The following is a 19,390-nucleotide window of genomic DNA, read 5'->3' as shown; positions in this document are numbered from 1 at the left end:
CTTAGGAAGAGTTTGATCTTTCAGCTCTTGCTTTGTAGGATGGGACCAGAGCAGCATTTATTCTAGGGCTACTTTTGCCTCACCAATACAGCAACAGCCTTCTGAATACTCTACCTGTGCCTCTGAATTATAAAGGCTGCTTTTTGTTTTGGTTTTTATTTTTTTTCTAGTTTGTCTGCTAGAAACAATTGAAAGAACAGTGTGCTCACAATTTTATAGTTCTAGGCCCTATGGGAGCGCTAGGCACTCTTTATTTTTTATTTCTTTCAGGCATTTGTTTTTCCTGGCCTTGGGTAGTTTCCTCACATCCATACACTGTATTCTGCCAAATTCTCAAGAGGGACCTTCTGAAGACTTCCAAGATTCTGTCTCTGACCAGTTCTCTCCTTTCAGTGCTCTGTCCAAGTTTAAGCTACTTCGACCTCCGTGGACTCTCCGCTTCATCTCCTCAACTCAAGGAATTTTTGGCCTCCACCCAGGTTCCTCCTTACTTTGTTACGACCCAAAAACTCCCAACTCTCATATACAGGAATTTAACTTGACCACTAAATGAAAGTTGAGTGAATGGGAAAGTAGCACCCTTTGATCTTCGAGTCAGTTGTACAAGCATTGGATATTCCTGACATGACACAAGGCTACCAGATGTCTGCTTTCTGTTCTTTGCAATACTTAAAGTAACACTTTATTACGCTAAGAGGAAGTTCTTCATTTAGTTCTTAGGTTCATAAATCTTTCAAAAGTGCTCTTACTTCTTGGAGTCCATTTATCATGCTCCTGTATGGGGACAGTTTGTGAAACTATGTCCACCCAGGACCAAGTGTCCTGTCCTTTAGAACCATGGTAGTCATTAAACACATGCTGTTTTCCTGAGATTTAAGATGCTTGCACTGTGCTGCAAGCCATTTTACCAACTACATTCTGAAGTCATTCTCTGTGAACTCACTGGTTGAGATTCAGAATAGTTACTCTGATGTTTCTACAAGAACTCAACGGGAGAAATTTTTTTGCCGAGAGATTTTTTTGGTACAAGTCATGAAGAAATTAAATTAATATTATCTAAAACTGTTGTGTCAAACCCATAGTAAGAATTTGTTTACAGCTCTTCATTAAACCTATAAGTTATCTCTTTAGCTATAAATCGTTGAGGACGTAAAAAGGAGTATCTTTGTGTGTTTAATTGTCATTGTTTTCTATGGATGGGATGAGGTTCAGCTATTCAAATGGACAGCTCAAATTTGCTTGTATTTTTAATACCTCTTTTTAGTCCTTATGTATAACACCAAGCAGGACAGAGACATAATTCCATTATCCAAAAACATGATTGGCTTATTTCATAAAATCTCAGTATTTGGTGTGAGCAATGTAAGTATCCTTTAATAAAAAACATAAATTATAGGAGGATAATGGTTTATTGCATGAGTCCACACACTGTGACCCATGGGCCAGATCTGGCCCCCGGCTTATTCTGTAAATAAGTTTTATTGGAATACAGCAAAACCCATTTATTTATGCATGATGGCTGCTTTCCTGCCACAGAAGTGTTAAAGAACTCAAACAGGGCCGTGTCCGACGAGGTCTAAAATATTTACTACCTGGCCTTTTGCAGAAAACGTCAACTCCTGGTGTATTCCTTTGGTACTGAAGTGAGGTAAAATCCTAAGACCAAAAATGAGGAGTTGAAAAGGAACATCAAGATAAACTGAATAGTACTCCATGTAGAGTGTAGACCTGAAAGGGAATAATTAAGCTTGAGCATTGTGTGGGGGATTCAAAACCTTTTGCCCTCTCCATTTGAGAGACCACAATGGTTATTATAGAAAAGGGCATCCCAACATTTTTTATTATTAAAAATCTTGCTTATTTCCTCTTATTTCATTTGCATGACATTAAATCTGTGTCATTTATTAACCAGGCCCTTCTCTTGGGCTTCTTATTCATTTACTCTTAATTTGGTATAGATACAGACTTAATCTGTAAAAGGTTTTTAGGGTTTTTTGCTTTTTAAGATCAGTATTCAATTATTGGGGTAGTTGGGGCGCCTGGGTGGCGCAGTCGGTTAAGCGTCCGACTTCAGCCAGGTCACGATCTCGCGGTCCGTGAGTTCGAGCCCCGCGTCAGGCTCTGGGCTGATGGCTCAGAGCCTGGAGCCTGTTTCCGATTCTGTGTCTCCCTCTCTCTCTGCCCCTCCCCCGTTCATGCTCTGTCTCTCTCTGTCCCAAAAATAAATAAACGTTGAAAAAAAAAAATTTAATTATTGGGGTAGAGACGGGTAGGAAGGGTATTAGGGCTCCTGCTCCTCCTCTATGCAAAAGAAACCAGTGCCTTTGTGATGGAAGTGCCTGGCACCATGCCTTACATATGGTGAGTAGTCGGTATCACGTGCTCATGAATGAGAATTAAATACACAGACACATCTGGTTCAGAAAGGCAGATTGTTGGGGCGCCTGAGTGACTCAGTTGGTTAAGGACCGACTGTGGCTCAGGTCATGATCTCATGGTTCGTGGGCTTGAGTCCCACATTGGGCTCTGTGCTGACAGCTCAGAGCCTGGAGCCTGCTTCGGATTCTGTGTCTCCGTCGCTCTCTGCCCCTTCCCTGCTCAAACTCCGTCTCTGTCTCTCAAAAACAAATAAACATTAAAAAAAAAAGTGTGTGTATATATATATATATATATATATATATATATATATATATATATAAAGAAAGGCAGGTCGTCAAACACAGTTTTCTCCTTTCCCTTGAAACCCTACGAAAATAATAGTAAACAGTTTGTCATTGTTGTTTTTCATTATTCACAATGAGAGTGGGGCTTTTAGCAGACCAGATCATTGGGCAGATTCCTGGAAAGCAGGGAAAGGATTGAGGAGTAGCGGTCAGTAAAGTAGAACAGGAAGCTATGGCGGAGAGAGCGTGGGTCTGCCTTGGAGAGCCTCAGGAGTCACAAAAGCAGAGGCAAAAAGGATGTTCCCATGAAGGACTTCCTTTAAGTAGGAAAAGAGGACAATGGAGAAAATAAACAGGAAACAAAAGAAAACTTCAAAAGAAGCAATTAGTGGTGAAGGAGACGCTCCTGGTCATAAAGAACAAGATGCTATAAAAAGGGATTGATCAGAGAGCAAAAGCAAAACAAATACTCTTGGAAATGAAAAATCTAGTTGCCCAAACTGAAACAAAACAAAACAAACAAACAAACAAAAAAACGTAGTGAATGGAAGTTAGATTTGATGTAAGGGATGACAGAAAATAGGAGCTTTAGAGGATCCCTCTAAGAGGAATAGGAATTCCCAGAAAATGAGAGAAAACGAGAGGGGATGATTTACAACATAAATATTTCTTCTAGCTCAAGGCCAAGCCCGTAGCTTCTAGGAGCCCAGGAGTCCCTCACACAGTGAGTGAGAAAAGTTGCACACCTGAACAGATGTTACGAAATTTTACAATAAATGGAAGATAGGCCAGGCATCTCTCAGAGAGGTTAGAAACCCAGTAGTTCCAAGGGAATGAGGATCAATGGCCACAGGTCTCTCACCATCAACACTGGATATAAAAAGCACTAGAACAGTGGCTTCTGAGTGCTGAGGGCAACCCTTGTTCAGCCTGAAATTCTTTGCTTACCCAGCCTATCGAGTGTGAGGATGAAATACACATTTCAGATATACAGGGACTCAAACGTTCCCTTCCATACTACTCTTCGGATGTGTCCCAGGAAAGCAGTCAACTAGCATTGGGCTCGGGAAACTGACTCTGTCGCAGGCAACAGAAGGCAACCCCAGCTGACTTAAGCAGCGAAGGAATTTATGGAAGGATATTGAGGATTAGAGAACCAGGCTCGGAGGACAGGCAGGAACCAGCAAGGACAAGCAGACAGAGCCACAGCCAAAATGTCAATCCACAGAACGAATCCAGTGGAATCACAAATCTAGTGATTTCTTCCGGGCTCCAGCAGCCATCGCCAGCCGGCCCGCTGCTCTGCCAGAGCCCCTCCGGGTTCTGGGTCTGGAGTGGCTGCATGTGTCTGTCCTCCCGCTGAGGTAGCAGGACTGGTCCAAGCTCTGGGGAAGCTGGGAAAGAGCACAGGGTGTCCTCTACTTCCATGAAAGAAGGGCAGCTGTGCCTCCCGCATAGACTGATCAAGTGGGGAGTTTCCTAAGCCTGGGTGGGAAGGTTCAGAGGCTGGGCAGTCAAATAAAGGGACAGATGTCCCCTTCAGGCTTCCACACTGTACAGTGAGTGGAAAATCACAGAATGACAGCTTTGCAACAGGCGCACGGAACTGTCCGTCTAGGGTCTAGACAGCAGGAGGTCCAAGTATTTCAGGCAGGAGAAATACTGGGGACTTGATAGAATGGGTAATACAATGGAGAAAAAGATGTGACGGATATGAAAAGGTGAGGTAATCTTCGGTTGGATGATAGTCATCGCTGGCGGGCTGGACATTTTCATCCAGAAATAGCTGTGCAAGCTTATTCCTTACAGATGCAGAGGTGACCACCAGGAGAAAGAATAAAATTGATTCCCCTGGGGAGGTAGCCATTATAAGCTGCCTGAACTAGTGGGTTTTTAAAAATCATGTGCATTAATTTCTTTTTAAATTGTCTTAAAGTATTCTGTTTTGTTTTGTTTTGTTTTCTAAGTAGGCCCCATGCCCAACTTGGGGCTTGCACTCATGACCCTGAGATCAAAAGTTGCATGCTCTACCAACTGAGCCAGCCAGGCACCCTGTCTCAAATTCTTCTTTTTTCTTTTTTCTTTTAATGTTTATTTATTTTGAGAGAGTGACAGTGTGACTGGGAGAAGGGCAGAGAGAGGGAGAGAGAGAATCCCTAGCAGGCTCCACACTGTCAGCACAGACCCCGGTGTGGGGCTCGAACTCATGAAACCGTGAGATCATGACCTGATTGGAGATCAAGAGTCAGACGCTTAACCGACTGAACCATCCAGGCGTCCCTCAAATTATTCTTAAAAACAAAACAAACGTCTGTAGAAAGGGAAGCAATCACCAGTTCATCAGTAAATGGCTTCGATTCCAGAAGTTCTGCCCTTTAGAAACATTCGTATGTATGTGCTTAGATTCCCAGACCAGTCTGCAAACACAAATTATAGTGAAGATATCCTAGATCTGTAGTTTAAAAATAAAAAAAAAAAATGGCCAAGTTTGGGGGCGTTCTAGGTACCCAGTGATGGGGAAATTTAGCTGGGGCAGGGAAGCATGGGAAGGAGCACGTCTGAGAGAAGAGAGACTACTACTCTCCACTGGTGGTGGCTGGGATGCGGGATTTAAGGGGAAATCTTCACCAAGATAAAATGCACTCTTCTTGTTTCCACACGCCTCCGTCTGCGTTTCTGTTCAGTTCCCCAGTTCCTGGGAGACAATTCGCTTTCTGATTAGGCTTTCTCACCTAATAGCTCATAGAGACGCTGCTCCTGTCAATTCTGAACTTGACCTGGCTGAGGAAAGCCGGGGAGGACCTTAGAGCTCTTCATCCTGGGTAACTTCATCTCAAGGAAAAGGGGACACTGAGTGTGGTTTATAACCACATGGCACGGAAGGGACTGTGATGTGGCCCCTTCTTCACCCTCTGCACCCAAGCCCCTCCCTACTCACCAGCACCTCTGAACCAGAGTTCTGGTTCAGCCCCTCCCAAGTCCCTGTGCTTCTGCTTATGCCTAGACAGCCTTCTGGAGATCTGACACCCAGACCTTTCTCTGCAGGACAGAGCCCCTTGCCTTCCAGGATGTGGCTCAAACACCGCCAGCTCTTTCCACCCTCTCCAGACCTCCACCATCTTCTCCATCCAGCCCCCCTTCCTGCCTTCCTGCCCCCAGCCATGGGCTCATTGTGGCATTCTTCATGCATTTCCCATTATTTGCCTGGAGCCTCTCTTATAGCAGGGACCACCATGTTGCCTTTATAATCACCTGTCTGTGCAGGGCTGGGTACACAGCAGGCACTTAATAAATATTTAATGGATTTTAAAATGGTAGCCAGATTGTGTTAGTATGTAGTCACAGCTGGAAACTGGGAATTCCTTTCTTGAAATCCTCCTGCCCTAACCTACTGACCTAAGGATGGCCAGAACCCAAGTGAGATTCATCTGTGGTCTGGTCTCAAACTAGAGATTCTCTCCATTTGGATCATTCCGCTAAGGAGCTTAACCTGGCCCTCGTATCTTTTTTTTTTTTTTTTTTTTTTTTAATTTTTTTTTCAACGTTTTTATTTATTTTTGGGACAGAGAGAGACAGAGCATGAACGGGGGAGGGGCAGAGAGAGAGGGAGACACAGAATCGGAAACAGGCTCCAGGCTCCGAGCCATCAGCCCAGAGCCCGATGCGGGGCTCGAACTCACGGACCGCGAGATCGTGACCTGGCTGAAGTCGGACGCTTAACCGACTACGCCACCCAGGCGCCCCGGCCCTCGTATCTTTTTAGCCTCCATATTTACTTCTCTTCGTCCTCTGCTCGAAACGTCCTGCCTCGTCTTTGGCCATGAAACAAAACGTATCATGGATCTGGTTCTTTCCTTTTCCCAGGTCTCTTATTAACGGGGGTAAAGGGAGTTTATTTTAGGGTTCGGTTTGTGAACGACAGCAGGCCGTGCCTTTTTCTTGATCTAATTCTTTTCCTGTGGCTCAGCCAAATGGTAGATAAGAACACCACTTCCCTCCCCGCCGTGAGGGGGGATGCCCTTCTGTTAGTATGGCCCATTTCTGCTTTGAACTCATACCATACCTACTGAATGGTACAGAAGATTTTCAACAGTCTAAAAACCAAACCAGCAGCCTTCTTTTGTTTAACCTCCAATGGAAATTTTTGTCTTGTTATGCAAGAAACCCATGATCACTTTTAAACGATTTAGAAAGAAGAAAATAAAATCACTGTAATCCTACCACCCAAAGATTAATACTCTTAAACGATTTAGTGTATAGCCTTAGATATCGTTTCTTCCTATGTGTACAATTTCCCTACAAAAATAACATTTTACATTCACACCTACTTTTCTTTTAAACTTACATATATAGATGCATATCATTAATTGCACAACCTTCCATTATATAAATGTACAATAACTTACTGAACTTTTCTTCTGATTGGGCATTTATGTTGGACATAGGTGGAAAAATATAAATATTCAAGAAAACAGCTGTGCTGTTTTAAATAGACAAATCCTAGAAACAACATCAATGTTCTCAGAATATACTCCAAAGAATAGAATTGCTAGGTATAACTTTAGTATGTATAAAGACACATTGCCTTCGGGGCGCCTGGGTGGCTCGGTTGAGCGTCCAACTTCGGCTCAAGTCATGGTCTCAAGGTTCGTGAGTTCGAGCCCCACATTGGACTCTGTGCTGACAGCTCGGAGCCTGGAGCCTGTTCAGATTCTGTGTCTCCCTCTCTGTCTGCCCCTCCCCTGCTCACTCTCTCTCTCTCTCTCTCTCTCTCTCTCTCTCAAACATTAAAAAATTAAAAAAAAAAGACACATTGCTTTGTCAAATAAATCTTACAAACTATAAACATGAAGTCATTACCCCATATTTAATTTTACTTCTCAGAGATAACCTCCATTAACATTTGATGTGGGTCTTCCTCTATGGATACATGGAAAATTTTAGAGCGAAGTCTATATTTTATAGTTTTTTTACCCTTATAAAATCTTCAGATGTGTCCTTCTGCAACTTTAATTTTTCCCCCATATGTTTCTTGAAAATCTTCCCAAATATGTAGCGATTAGTCTCCAGCATATGTATGCGTATGCATGCACACGTATGTGTGTGTGTATATATATGTATATTCCACATACATACATACAAACCTTACAGGTTTGTGATGTCAGAGCTTTGTGCCTTACCTGCCAAGAGACTTTGGGAATTTATTCCTTGGTTCATTCAAAATAAATAAGTGAATTTGTCTGAGTGCATGCCGTGTGCAAGGCTACTTGAGAGCTGAGCTCATGGTCCAGGGAGGAAGCTTGGAGCATACACGTGCGTTGTGATGGCAGTCAGGCCGACACGTGCGTTGTGATGGCAGTCAGGCCGCGGTAGCCCAGAAGTTGCTATGGCAACAGGAGGGCCATTTCCATCAGTCCAGGGAGGTCGTGGGCTCAAATCCTGGTATCTATGACTCACTAAGGTAAACCCTTTCCTTCTCTGCCTCAGTGCAAGGTGGGCATAGTGATACCCACCCCACAGTGCCATCATGAATGCTTACAGTAGAAGAGTGCTGACTATCCATTAGCAGGTATTTGGTTAAGTAAACAAGTTGTGGCATATTAATGAATCCGGCATTATGTAGCTATGAAAAATAAAGTCATCCTGTGTTAATAAATGCATCATTGGTGTACAGTTTTTTGTAAAGTGCAATGGTCTCTGTATACATACTTATATTCACATAGATTGTCTAAAAGGAGATCAAAGGAACTTAATAGTCTTGCCTTTGTGGAAGGGGATGGGATCAGGAGTGGGAGAAAGAGTTGCTTTCCTCGTAGACACATTTGTGCTGTTTGAATTTCCATATTCCTTTTATTGTGTAAAGGAAAGTTTTTTTTAAAGTCATGAATAAAATAACTTGGGGTGCCTGGGTGGCACAATCAATTGTCCAACTCTTGTTTTTTTTGTAATTTTTTTTTAACTATTTATTTTTGAGAGACAAAGTGTGAGCAGGGGAGGGGCAGAGAGAGAGAGGGAGACACAGAATCCGAAGCAGGCTCCAGGCTCTGAACTGTCAGCACAGAGCCTGACGCAGGGCTCGAACCCACAAACAGTGAGATCATGACCTGAGCTGAAGTCGGTCACCCCACCAACTGAGCCACTCAGGCACCCCGACTGTCCAACTCTTGACTTGGGGTTCTCTCTCTCTCTCTTGATAGATAGATAGATAGATAGATAGATAGATAGATAGATAGATAGATCTGTCCAGACCCCACTCATGATCTTGCGTGCTGTCTCTCTCTCTCTCAAATAAATAAATAAAGCTCTAAATTTATCATAAAGTAAAATGGCATCAGTTTAATATAACTTTTCAAATATTTTCATGTGGCAGTTTTTCACAATCCTTAAAGTGGTTATAAGCATGGGTTTGGAGTAGGCATATTTACTGACTGCGGGATCTTGGAAAAGTTATTTGAGCATTCTAAACCTCCGTTTTCTCCCGTAGAATGGGAAATAATAATAACAACCACCTTGTAGGGACGTTGTGAAAAGGAGATAACATAATCAAGTGAAAAGTAATTGCCATGGTGCATGATACATTATGAGCACTCAAATATCCCTTGAGTTCTAGCTAATGCTAGCATGCTAGATCTATCAGGACTCCAGGCTGCAAATAATGGTCACCGAAGTCAGTTTTCTTCTACGGAAAAAGGGAATCTGTTAGTTCATACAAAATGGAAGCCTTGGGTAGACCTGCCTTTGGTCATGGCTATTTCTAGCACCTCACTTGAAGGCATTGGGACTCAGCCTCTCCAGCTCTTTACTTCCATGTTGGCTCAGTTCCCAGGTAGCCCCAGGCGGACTTCCTACTAATAACTCCCAGTGAAAAGAACCCGGTACTTTCCCCATCGTTTCTAACAAAAGTCCCACACTGGCCGATTCTCCTGCTTTGATCATAGGCCCATTAGCCAAGGGATACTGGAATACGCTGATTGGTGGGCCCAGGTTACAAGACTCACCTTTGAACCCTCGATGGGAAGGGCCAGCCTAAGATGTTGAGCAGTGTCAGGGTTTTTGCTCATTAGGCTTAGAGACAAAGAAACCACCTGAACTAAGAATTGTGGAGAAGTTTCTTCCCCGAAGGCAAAAATAGGGTCCACAGATGCCAGATGGGCAGAAACTATGGTTGTTCCCCCCCGCCCCAGCCCACTGCTTGGCTGCCTGACAGTTATTACTAATATATATATAATTTTTTTTTAATTTTTTTTTCAGAAATTTAACATTACAACATCTTAGTTTGGGTTGACGTTCTAAAATTAGCACCTACTTCATTTATAATAAAAGCCACACTTGGTAATACCTCAGAAAGATGCCACGTGGGCGATCTACGTAACCTCTCTCCCGTCCAGCCTTTATTCCTACTTGGGACCAGATGGCTGGGCCTTCCGCTGAGCACCAGATAGATGAGTTGCTTTACTGATAGGGGCCATGTGATATGAAGATCTCTTTATAAACAGAAGAACTCAACAGTTCAGGGAGATGGTCACACTCATAAGAAACAAAAATTGAGCTGATGGGAGAGAGATTTCCATCTGTCCTGGTGTGAGCAGAGACCACCCGTACTGTTTAAAACCCCCCATGTAGTTGTTTGTTTGTATGTGTGTTTGTTTTTACCAAGCACGTGCGCCTAAATTTGTTAAGGTAATGCTGCTCCATGATGTATCAAATGTTCAGCCAGCTCTTTCCCCAGAGAGATTCCAGTTAGTGTGCCCGTCCTCAGGTCTGCGACCTGTAAGTCCTAAGGACTACTGTGTGTTCATCTCAGATCCAGTTCAGCCCCTTCCGCTACAGCGCGGAGGAATGCTAACAGGATAGGCTGGCAGAAACGTCCATCTGGAAAAGGAAAATGACGCAGTGATCACCTCTCAAAGCCTGTCACGTCTACTCCGCAGGAATAGCTCGTGTAGCCGATATGACCGCCCCCAATTTCTACCCTCCAGGAGGATTTGCTGGGGCTGCCCTTCTTCCTCAGCTCATTTCTTTTTGGCGTAGATGTATAGGCTTGGTGATCTATCCCCTTAGAGGCTGAGATCTCATAGATTGTGAGGATTCTAGGACTTAAGGATTCTCTGGCAGTAGCAGTGCCCTTAAGATTTAGTAGCTTTTCCATCAAGTATTTAGATTGGTTCAACTCTCCAAAGTCACGCAACCAGCCTAGTCCTGGTCCTTGAAGTTAGATCTCCGTTTCTTAGCAACAGATCTCTGGGAATTTCCCCAGCCTTCAAGCTTACTGCTTTCCATGGGTCTTCGCCTCAAAGCAATTTGGAACAGTAGCCTGGATGGGGGAGGGAAAACTAATATGCCCCCAGGCCCCTGGCCAGTGAGCAATTCTTTATTGTGAGTGTTCAGGAAGAGTTTACAGACTTAGGAGCCCAAGAGTTCTGGGTCTCCCATTTGACTCCCTGCTGGGGACCTTAACATGGAAAGAATACAGCGGTGTACCTCTTGGATGGCTCTCTGTGGAGAGAAAAAGCCTCCGTAGCAAAGCTGTTCCCCTCTCTACTTCTACGTGAGCCTCAAATGGAGCTTGCCTCTATCAGTGGTAACGTCCTGCAGGCCGCAAGAAGTGACCCACCCACCCTGCCGCTCTGCACTGAGGCTCTGATTGGCTAATGCCACTGAGAAGTCTGGGGAAAGACCAGCTGTTGTCCCCAGCATATGACTTGATTCAGAGTTTTGAGTGATGGCCTTAGACCCCATTCTCTCCGTGTCTTCACTCCACCTTCCCCTCTAGAGCCTCTGTTGTCAGGTAGTTTCTGGCTACTGTCAACCTTACTGGGAAGGCACAACCCCTTCTTGCCAGTGGTTCCAGAAAAATTCCTGAGTTGGCCTTTGTTCACCCAGGTTTGGTCATGTGCCATCCGGCCCAGTCACTGTGGGGGAGGGGAGGATGGAACACAAAGATCAGGCAGGCCCAGGTCACCTGTGTGCACAGATGTGCCTGTGCTGGCACAGGGAGGGGGGTGCTCCCCAGAGACAATCAGAGGCTTTTACCTAACGAAGAGAGTGTTTGCCAGGCCAACCAAAACAACAGGCCCACACGAGGATTTGACAGAATATTTGGGAGGGGAAGATGAAGTTAAGAAATTTACTGAACGTCGTTCCTAGTCCTTGAGAGTGAACTTCAGCCCAGCATTGCCCAACAGAAAGATAACACGTGGGGCGCCCAGGTGGCTCAGTCGGTTAAGCGTCCGACTTCCGCTCAGGTCATGATCCCAAAGCTCGTGGGTTCGAGCCCTGTGTCGGGCTCTGTGCTGACATCTCAGAGCCTGGAGTCTGCTTTGGATTCTGTGTCTCCCTCTCTCTCTGCCCCTCCCCTACTTGCGCTCTGTCTCTCTCTCAAAAATAAATAAACATTAAATTTTAAAAAAATAGCATTTTTCAATTATTTTTATTTTATTACTTAATTAGTTAAAAACAAACATTTAATTTAAAAAAGGAAAGCTAATATGTGCCACAAATGCAAGCCACATAGTAAAAATATATATGAAACAAAACAGGTGAAATAATCATTTTAATACTGTCTGATTTAATAATATTTTAGAAAGCCAAAATATCATTTTGGCGTGTAATCTATATAAAAACAGTTGGTGATGGATTTTGCCCTTTTGGGGGGTGGCACGTTTTCAGAATCCAGTGTGCATTTGACACCTAGAGCACATGTTGATTCAGATGAGCCACACGCGGCTGTGGCCACTGTAGCGACCGGAACGAGATGAACTGATCACTTTCTACAGAGAAGCCGGGGAAGCTCTCACTTCTGTTTCTATGTCGTGAGGAGTTCTGTGAACTTGTGCATCTCCTCCTTAGGAGGATCTGCCCCAGAAATGAGCCTAGAGACACATGGCCCTGTGGGGTGTCCAGTCGGTACCATTCCTGTCTGGACACCTGTCACACCCAGACGTTGGCACACAATAATTACTTACTTCAGTGATCTGTCTCCTCTCAGACTCTACGCGCTAGGGAGGCAGGGACTCTTAACCTATCTTGCTTTCCCCTGCGTGCCCTAAGCCCAGTGCCCAGTCCGTAGACACTAGGTGGATGTTTTTGTAATGAAATTAGATCAAATTAAAAACTTGAAGACCTCCACGCGTCAGGTGTGATGACAGAACTGGAGACGGTAATACCAGGGGCATTTGCAGTATTTGTTATTCCGGTGAATGACCATTTGTAGTCTGTGACTAGTTGTGTTACTGTTCAGTCACTCTCGCATTGAATATAAATAGAGAGAGTGATTGAACACCTACAGAAACCCAGGCTCTGTGCCAAGCACTAGGTATACAAAGATAAGTGGGAAACGGTCCCTGCCTTAAAGGAAATGAGACACAGAGAAGTAAAATAACCCTTCTATGCAATAAGTGGAGGATACAAATAAACAGAGTGTTTGCGGGAGCACAAGGAAGGGGGTCCTGCCCAGATTAGAGATGAGGTCGGCGGCAAAGTTTTGCAGGGGAAAAGTGAGTTTATGTTCCGCGATGCCTGCTGTCGTCTTAGTGTCTTGCCCCACGCCTGGCACGTATGTTGAATGAATGAATGGATTAATGAGCGAGCGAGCGAACAAACAAACAAGGTGGCTCCTGATCCTAATCCTAAAGGACCACTGGCTATGTCCTCCATCTGATGGGTAATCCGTGGCAGGTGAAGAGAGTTGACGTGATAGCCCAGCCCCCGGAGCCAGAACCTGGCTATGGGGCGGGCCAGGGCCCCGCGTGCGGCAGAGCAGAGGCCTGAGAGCTGGCAGGTGCCCGCAGCCCTTGGCAGGGACAGGTCACAGACAGCCCCGCTCCTTGTGATTGCCCACGTGCCCAGTGACCAACGCTTGTGGTTTCACATTGCAGGCCAAGCGAAGGCTGGAGCTGGGAGAAAGCGGTCATCAGTACCTCTCCGATGGCTTAAAAACCCCTAAGGGCAAAGGAAGAGCTGCACTTCGAAGTCCAGATAGTCCAAAAAGTAAGGATGCTCTCATCTCATATTCTCCTTGGTGTGGGCTTCCCACCTTTCAAAGCTTGTGGCCGAGAGGATGCCAAGGTGTGAATAACGCTGGCATGTTGTGTCCTTTTTCACCTCTCTGTTCCTATCCAGAAAATTAAATACAGTGTCTGCAGATGCCCCGCAAAGGGTTTCGAGTCACTTTGGGACCTGAATACTGATTTGGGGGGGGGGCGGGGGAGCCTCTTTGAACGTGTGTGGTTTCACTTTTCCACTTGGAATACAGGTTCTTTGTATTCTGTACAAATTTAAATTCTATACCATTCTATAATCAAATTTAGTTTTAACTTCCCTTAACAGACATGACTTTGGAGAGCAGGCTTAACTGGGGCTAGACAAACCGCGCCAGGGTCGGGGATGTCTGCGCCAGCCTGAATCTCTCTAACTCAGCGGAAGGCAGTGTAAGAATTGACCGACACTAATACACTGCAGCTAGTTTTCCTTTCCATCGATTGCTTTTTCTGGGAGAGAGAAAAAAGTAGGTTGAAAACAGCTAAACAGTCCTTTATGTGTTTGGCATTTAACATAGATCCTAAATTAGACTTTGTTCGCTCCTCTCATGGAGTTTATGAATGAGGCAGTCCACAAACGGTGTGTAATGCTCAGCGAAAGCCTTGACCTGGGCACCTGTGAGAGAGTAAACACGATATTGAATAAGGACATTGCATTCAAGAGGGATGGGGCGATTCCACTGAAAGGCAGTTTCAGTATTCTTCATCCACTTGAAGCATTATTTGAAAAAGTGGTGAATAAGTCACACACACACACACACACACACACACACACACACACACACACACAGAGGAGTCTGCAAAGCCAGTTAAATTGAGTCTGTCTGAGCCCATCGTGAAACGCTGGGGAGACTTTTCAGCCTGGCCCCATCAGGTTAGGCTCCCCAGGTGCTGCTCCCCTGAGGCTATCACGCTTTTTCATTAATTCAACAGATATTGTTGAACACCTACTATGTGTGGGATTCTTCACTAGACCCAGAGAGTAGGGGAAGCCAAAGTAGAAACTCCCAAGAAATTCACAGTAAAATGCTTTATAATCAAACAGGAACTTGTCCTGTCCCTTCCTTTTCTTTTTCTTTTTTTTTTTTAATGTTTATTTATTTTTGAGAGAGAGAGACAGAGTCAGAGTGTAAAACAGAGAAGGGCAGAGAGAGAGGGAGACACAGAATCCGAAGCAGGCTCCGGGCTCTGAGCTGTCAGCCTGGAGCCCGATGCGGGGCTCAAACTTGTGAACCACGAGATCATGACCTGAGCCCAAGTCGGATGCTCAACCGACTGAGCCACCCGGGCGCCCCCTTCCTTTTCTAATAAAGCAATTTCATAGCTTTCTGTAACTTACCAAAACACGACGGCAACAGCTTTGCTTCAACACTAATACTTGGGCTGCAGCGGGAAAGAGGGCTTGCCTACCTGCAAAGAAACCCTTCATTTCTTTACCTCTCCCCCTTCCCTGTCCCCCCACCCCCACCCGCTCGGCTTTTGTTTTTCTTTAAGCTCCAAAATCTCCCTCAGAAAAAACACGGTATGACACATCCCTTGGTCTGCTCACCAAGAAGTTCATTCAGCTGCTGAGCCAGTCCCCTGACGGGGTCTTGGATTTGAACAAGGCAGCGGAGGTACTGAAGGTGCAAAAGAGAAGGATCTATGACATCACCAACGTGCTGGAAGGCATCCACCTCATTAAGAAGAAGTCGAAAAACAACGTGCAGTGGATGTGAGTACGAGCCACGGCCCCGGTCCCAGGTCTCACTCCATTTCCGCGGTCCCCTTCTCCCCGCCCCTCAAGCAGGTCCTTTGTCAGAAGTTCAGAGCCTCTTTGCACAGAGCCCTTCTCTTTAGATACTTTCAGACGAAAAGCTTGATTAGCCTCAAGCCGGGGGATCCTGGGATTCAGTGGGGGGGGCCTTCAGATGTCAAGTAAGATGCCGTTCATCTGCCGTGGCGATGCCCACGTGTGTGCTCCCGTGGCAAATCTAAAGGCTGCTCACGCGTGTCGTTGGCTCGTCTGTAACAGGCGTTTGGAAGTGAGCGACCGCTGTGTTAACACATCCGTGTGTATACACCATTGCCACATTGTCCTTAGCCGTGGCTCGACCAGCAGGCCACCTCACTTTCTGAGTAAACTGAGGCAAGACTTAGTTGCCTCGGTTCCTTCTGGAAAGCAGGGATGTTAACACTTGCCACCCACACGTGTGATTACATGTATGATCATGCCGCTCGTGAATTATTAGACGGGGCGCCTGGAGAGCCTCTATTTTAGAAGGAACTTTGAAAGCGTTGTGGGGAGGAACCAACCTCTTAGAGGGTAGCTTTGGAAAAATAGTACCTCAGACACGATAAGATGAGCGGGTAACTTTTTGTACTTTTTTGGAATTTTGTGACGACTCGGTGACCCATTTTTGGCCTGTTGGGTAGTGGCCTTTGTTCTCCCATAGAGCACACGGATCCGTTCCCTTAACCTCCTTTTCCTTGTCGGTGGTTGGTATAAGGCCCTCAGAAACTGCCTAGGTCTTTTGTACTTTTCGGATGATATTTTGTTGAATTTTGAACCACTCCTCATCTTTTCTTTCAAATTTTTCTCGCTATGTCTCGCCATCCTTCTTCCCCCTCTCTTTCTCTTTCCCCCCAGGAGGCATGTGGCAGGGAGGAGGCCCTCTTTTCGCCCTTTGAATTGGAGCCTTCTGAAGAAACAGGCCTCCTCTGGAGAAAAGAAACCTGAAAATAGCAGTGTTGGATTTTGGGTTGTTGTGTTTTGTTGTTGTTTTTTTTTTTCCCCACTTAGTTTCTATGGTGTGAGAGGTGAAGGACAGTGTGGAGAAAAAAAAAATAGGTGTATAAATGCTCTGATTTTAACAATTGGCTAACAAGCAGCGTGACCTTCTGTGTCAAGAGGAGACATTTAGGGCCGCCTGGGTGGCTCAGTCAGTTAAGCGTCCAACTTCAGCTCAGGTCATGATCTCACGGATCATGAGTTTGAACCCTGCGTTGGGCTCTGCACTGACAGCTCAGAGCTGGAGCCTGGTTCGGATTCCGTGTCTCCCTGCCTCTGCTCCTCTCTCTCTCTCTCACTCTCTCTCAAAACTAAATAAACATTTTAAAAAATTAAAAAAAAAGAGGAGACATTTACTCAAAAGACCACTTCTCCCTTCCCTCCCTTCCACCCCGACCTCTGGTCCCCCCAGCAGCCATGATGAGTCTGTGTTTCGGTTTCCAGGGGCTGCAGTCTGTCTGAGGACGGGGGCATGCTGGCCCAGTGTCAAGGCCTGTCGAAGGAAGTGACCGAGCTCAGCCAGGAGGAGAAGAAATTAGATGAGCTGATCCAAACCTGCACCCTGGACCTCAAACTGCTAACCGAGGATTCAGAGAATCAAAGATATCCTTTGTGTCACCTGTTCCTTGGGGGTTAGCGCCTTCTAGATTACATCGAGAGTTGACAGGCTGACTGTTAGGCACAGGTAGAATTTTACTCTGGTTTCACCCAAGTCCATGTATATGTGTGTGTGTGTGTGTGTAAATCCACTTATCTTGGTTTTAGGACTCAGTATTTATGGAAAGATAGTCACTGGACAGTATCTTCTCCTATCTATTTTGATAGCTGGGTGGTGACTGTGGTTTTGGGGTTTTTTTTGTTTTTTTAAGCATGTTATTTATGTGTGGTTGGGACATATGGACACACTCATAGCGTAAGGCAGCACTATTATAAGACATGTAAGGTGTCGGTGTTAATATTAATGACAACACCCAGCAGATTCATCTTTGGCTCCCCAGATTTCTGGTGGGCGTTAGCTGTCATGTTGGGGTTCTCACATTCTATTTTCTTTTCATCAGATATTGGAGCGATCGGAATTTGTTGAATCTGTCTGGGCTACAGCTGAAGGAATAAAGAGAGTAGAGAAAAACCACACAATAACTTCTCCCATGCGTTAATGCTGATTCATAGCACCAAGATTTCAGAAGCACCCCCCGCCCCGCCCCACACCGCCCCCACCCCCACCCCTGGCCCCAAGGCCTGCAACATCTCAATTTATCCATTCATCTACAGACATTAGTCTCTGGAAGTAAAATTTTTTAAAGCCAGTTCTTGTCAACTGGCTGACAATCTGTTGGCCATCATGGGAAAACTTACTGTTCATCATCCCCCCTTCCAGCAAGAAGGGAGAAAGATTACTTCATTATGTTGACAAGAAGATTTTGCAATATTCTCAGTTTCTAGAAGAAGACAAAGCCAATGTTTTAAGACACCCCATCTCTAATCTGCGTTCCCCACTTGTGATCATTCCACATTACTCTTTATGGCTGATAAGCTTCCCCTTGGAGGGTGTGGGGACATATATTTTCCAATTCAGGCAGTATTTTGCTACTGTGATTGTTCGCTTTCTGTTGACCGAAAGATTCATGTTGTCAGCTGATGATTAGTGACATGGAGAAGAGGTGTGATGATTTGAACCCCCGGTGGTGGCCAGAGTGGGTTTATCAGGAAAGAACGCAAAATAACTCTAGTGGGGCTGCTTCCTTCATTGTTTAGTCGGGAGCCCCGTGGAGGAAGAGACGGGTGGTTGTCCGTGATTGACAGCTCTCTGCAATGTGTAGCTTACGGTATGGTCCCCTACATTAGCTTTCTCTGGGGCCATTGTTCCGGAAACTGAAAGCTTCCTTGCGGGGAGCTGCTAACCCAAAAAAGCAAATTCAGGAGGGAGCCACAGCGGAAGTACTTTTAAATTTGTAAGATTAGAAAATGCGTTTGCACAATTTATTTCAATTCGCCACTCAGTTCCGAATGTGGTACAGCTTGTTCACAAATGTGTTGAAACTTTCCTTCCTGCAGCATGTTGAGTAATTGTAGATGAGTTTTTAATAAGTTCTTGTCACACAGCTTTTTTTGACAGTGGGCTGTGGAATAGGTACCTGGCTGTCAGTTCCCCCAGCGTTCTCGGTAAAAATTCACAACAGTCAGTTTGCTTCCTTGATGAAATAAATGGGGACCTAAGACCTGGACTCCCACGTGAGCTTGTCCCATGAAGCTCAGCACCGAATTAGCCGTTGTCTGAACCGTTCAGACTTAAAGAAGATAGTCTATGAAGATGCCCCTAAAACGATATACAGATATGAAGTGAATGTGCTTTACTCTGCACAGTACGTTCCTTAGCTTCCTTCAATTTCTAATAAAAGTCCACTGTTCTAAGAGACATTTCCTCCTGGCTCTCTAAACCCTATTTCTGTATTAAACATGTCAGATCATTGACTCTATGTGCTGTATTACATTACCTGCAGAAAGGCCTTCATTGAGTTGTGATTTGCTGTTTTATCCTAGGCATTTTTTGTGGGCTAACATAAAAAATGCAACAGGCTAGAAGACATTGTACATTAATTATGTCACTCCGTGTGCCTTATAGAAGAGAGCTACGTGAGTTCTTTTACTGCCGAGTAAGAACGTGTCTCTCTAGGCAACTCGCGTGAATACTTTTATCATGTAGTAAGTACCATATTCTTTCATGATATCCTCTCAGGTTTGCCTGCCAGGGCACTCAAAAGAATTGTTCAGTGAGTAGAAGTCATTAGCAAGGGTACTGAAATACTGTTGGCTCTGTCTTCTAACGGCAGTGTTTCTCAAGTTTGTTCAGTAGCAGAGCCTTGGGAAGCTGCTTTTCTCCTCCTTGTGAACACTGAAATATTGACAGTTAATAATAT

The 19,390-nt window shown here is 45.0% G+C and overlaps 1 protein-coding gene across 1 annotated transcript in view; it reads left to right on the top strand.

Annotated features, from left to right (window-relative positions):
* Positions 1 to 19,390, top strand: part of E2F3 (E2F transcription factor 3) — a 76,121-nt gene that overhangs the window by 49,180 nt on the left and 7,551 nt on the right. Inside the window, exons 2-4 of the mRNA XM_043590716.1 lie at positions 13,541 to 13,652; positions 15,215 to 15,416; positions 16,917 to 17,075. Of these exons, the coding sequence (XP_043446651.1) occupies positions 13,541 to 13,652; positions 15,215 to 15,416; positions 16,917 to 17,075 (473 nt within the window). The remainder of the gene's footprint in view (positions 1 to 13,540; positions 13,653 to 15,214; positions 15,417 to 16,916; positions 17,076 to 19,390) is intronic.

This window comes from Prionailurus bengalensis, chromosome B2, assembly GCF_016509475.1.
Source record: "Prionailurus bengalensis isolate Pbe53 chromosome B2, Fcat_Pben_1.1_paternal_pri, whole genome shotgun sequence".
NCBI classification, from domain to species: Eukaryota; Metazoa; Chordata; class Mammalia; order Carnivora; family Felidae; genus Prionailurus; species Prionailurus bengalensis.
Note: the sequence above shows the minus strand (reverse complement) of the source record. Positions and strands in the feature narration are given on the sequence as shown.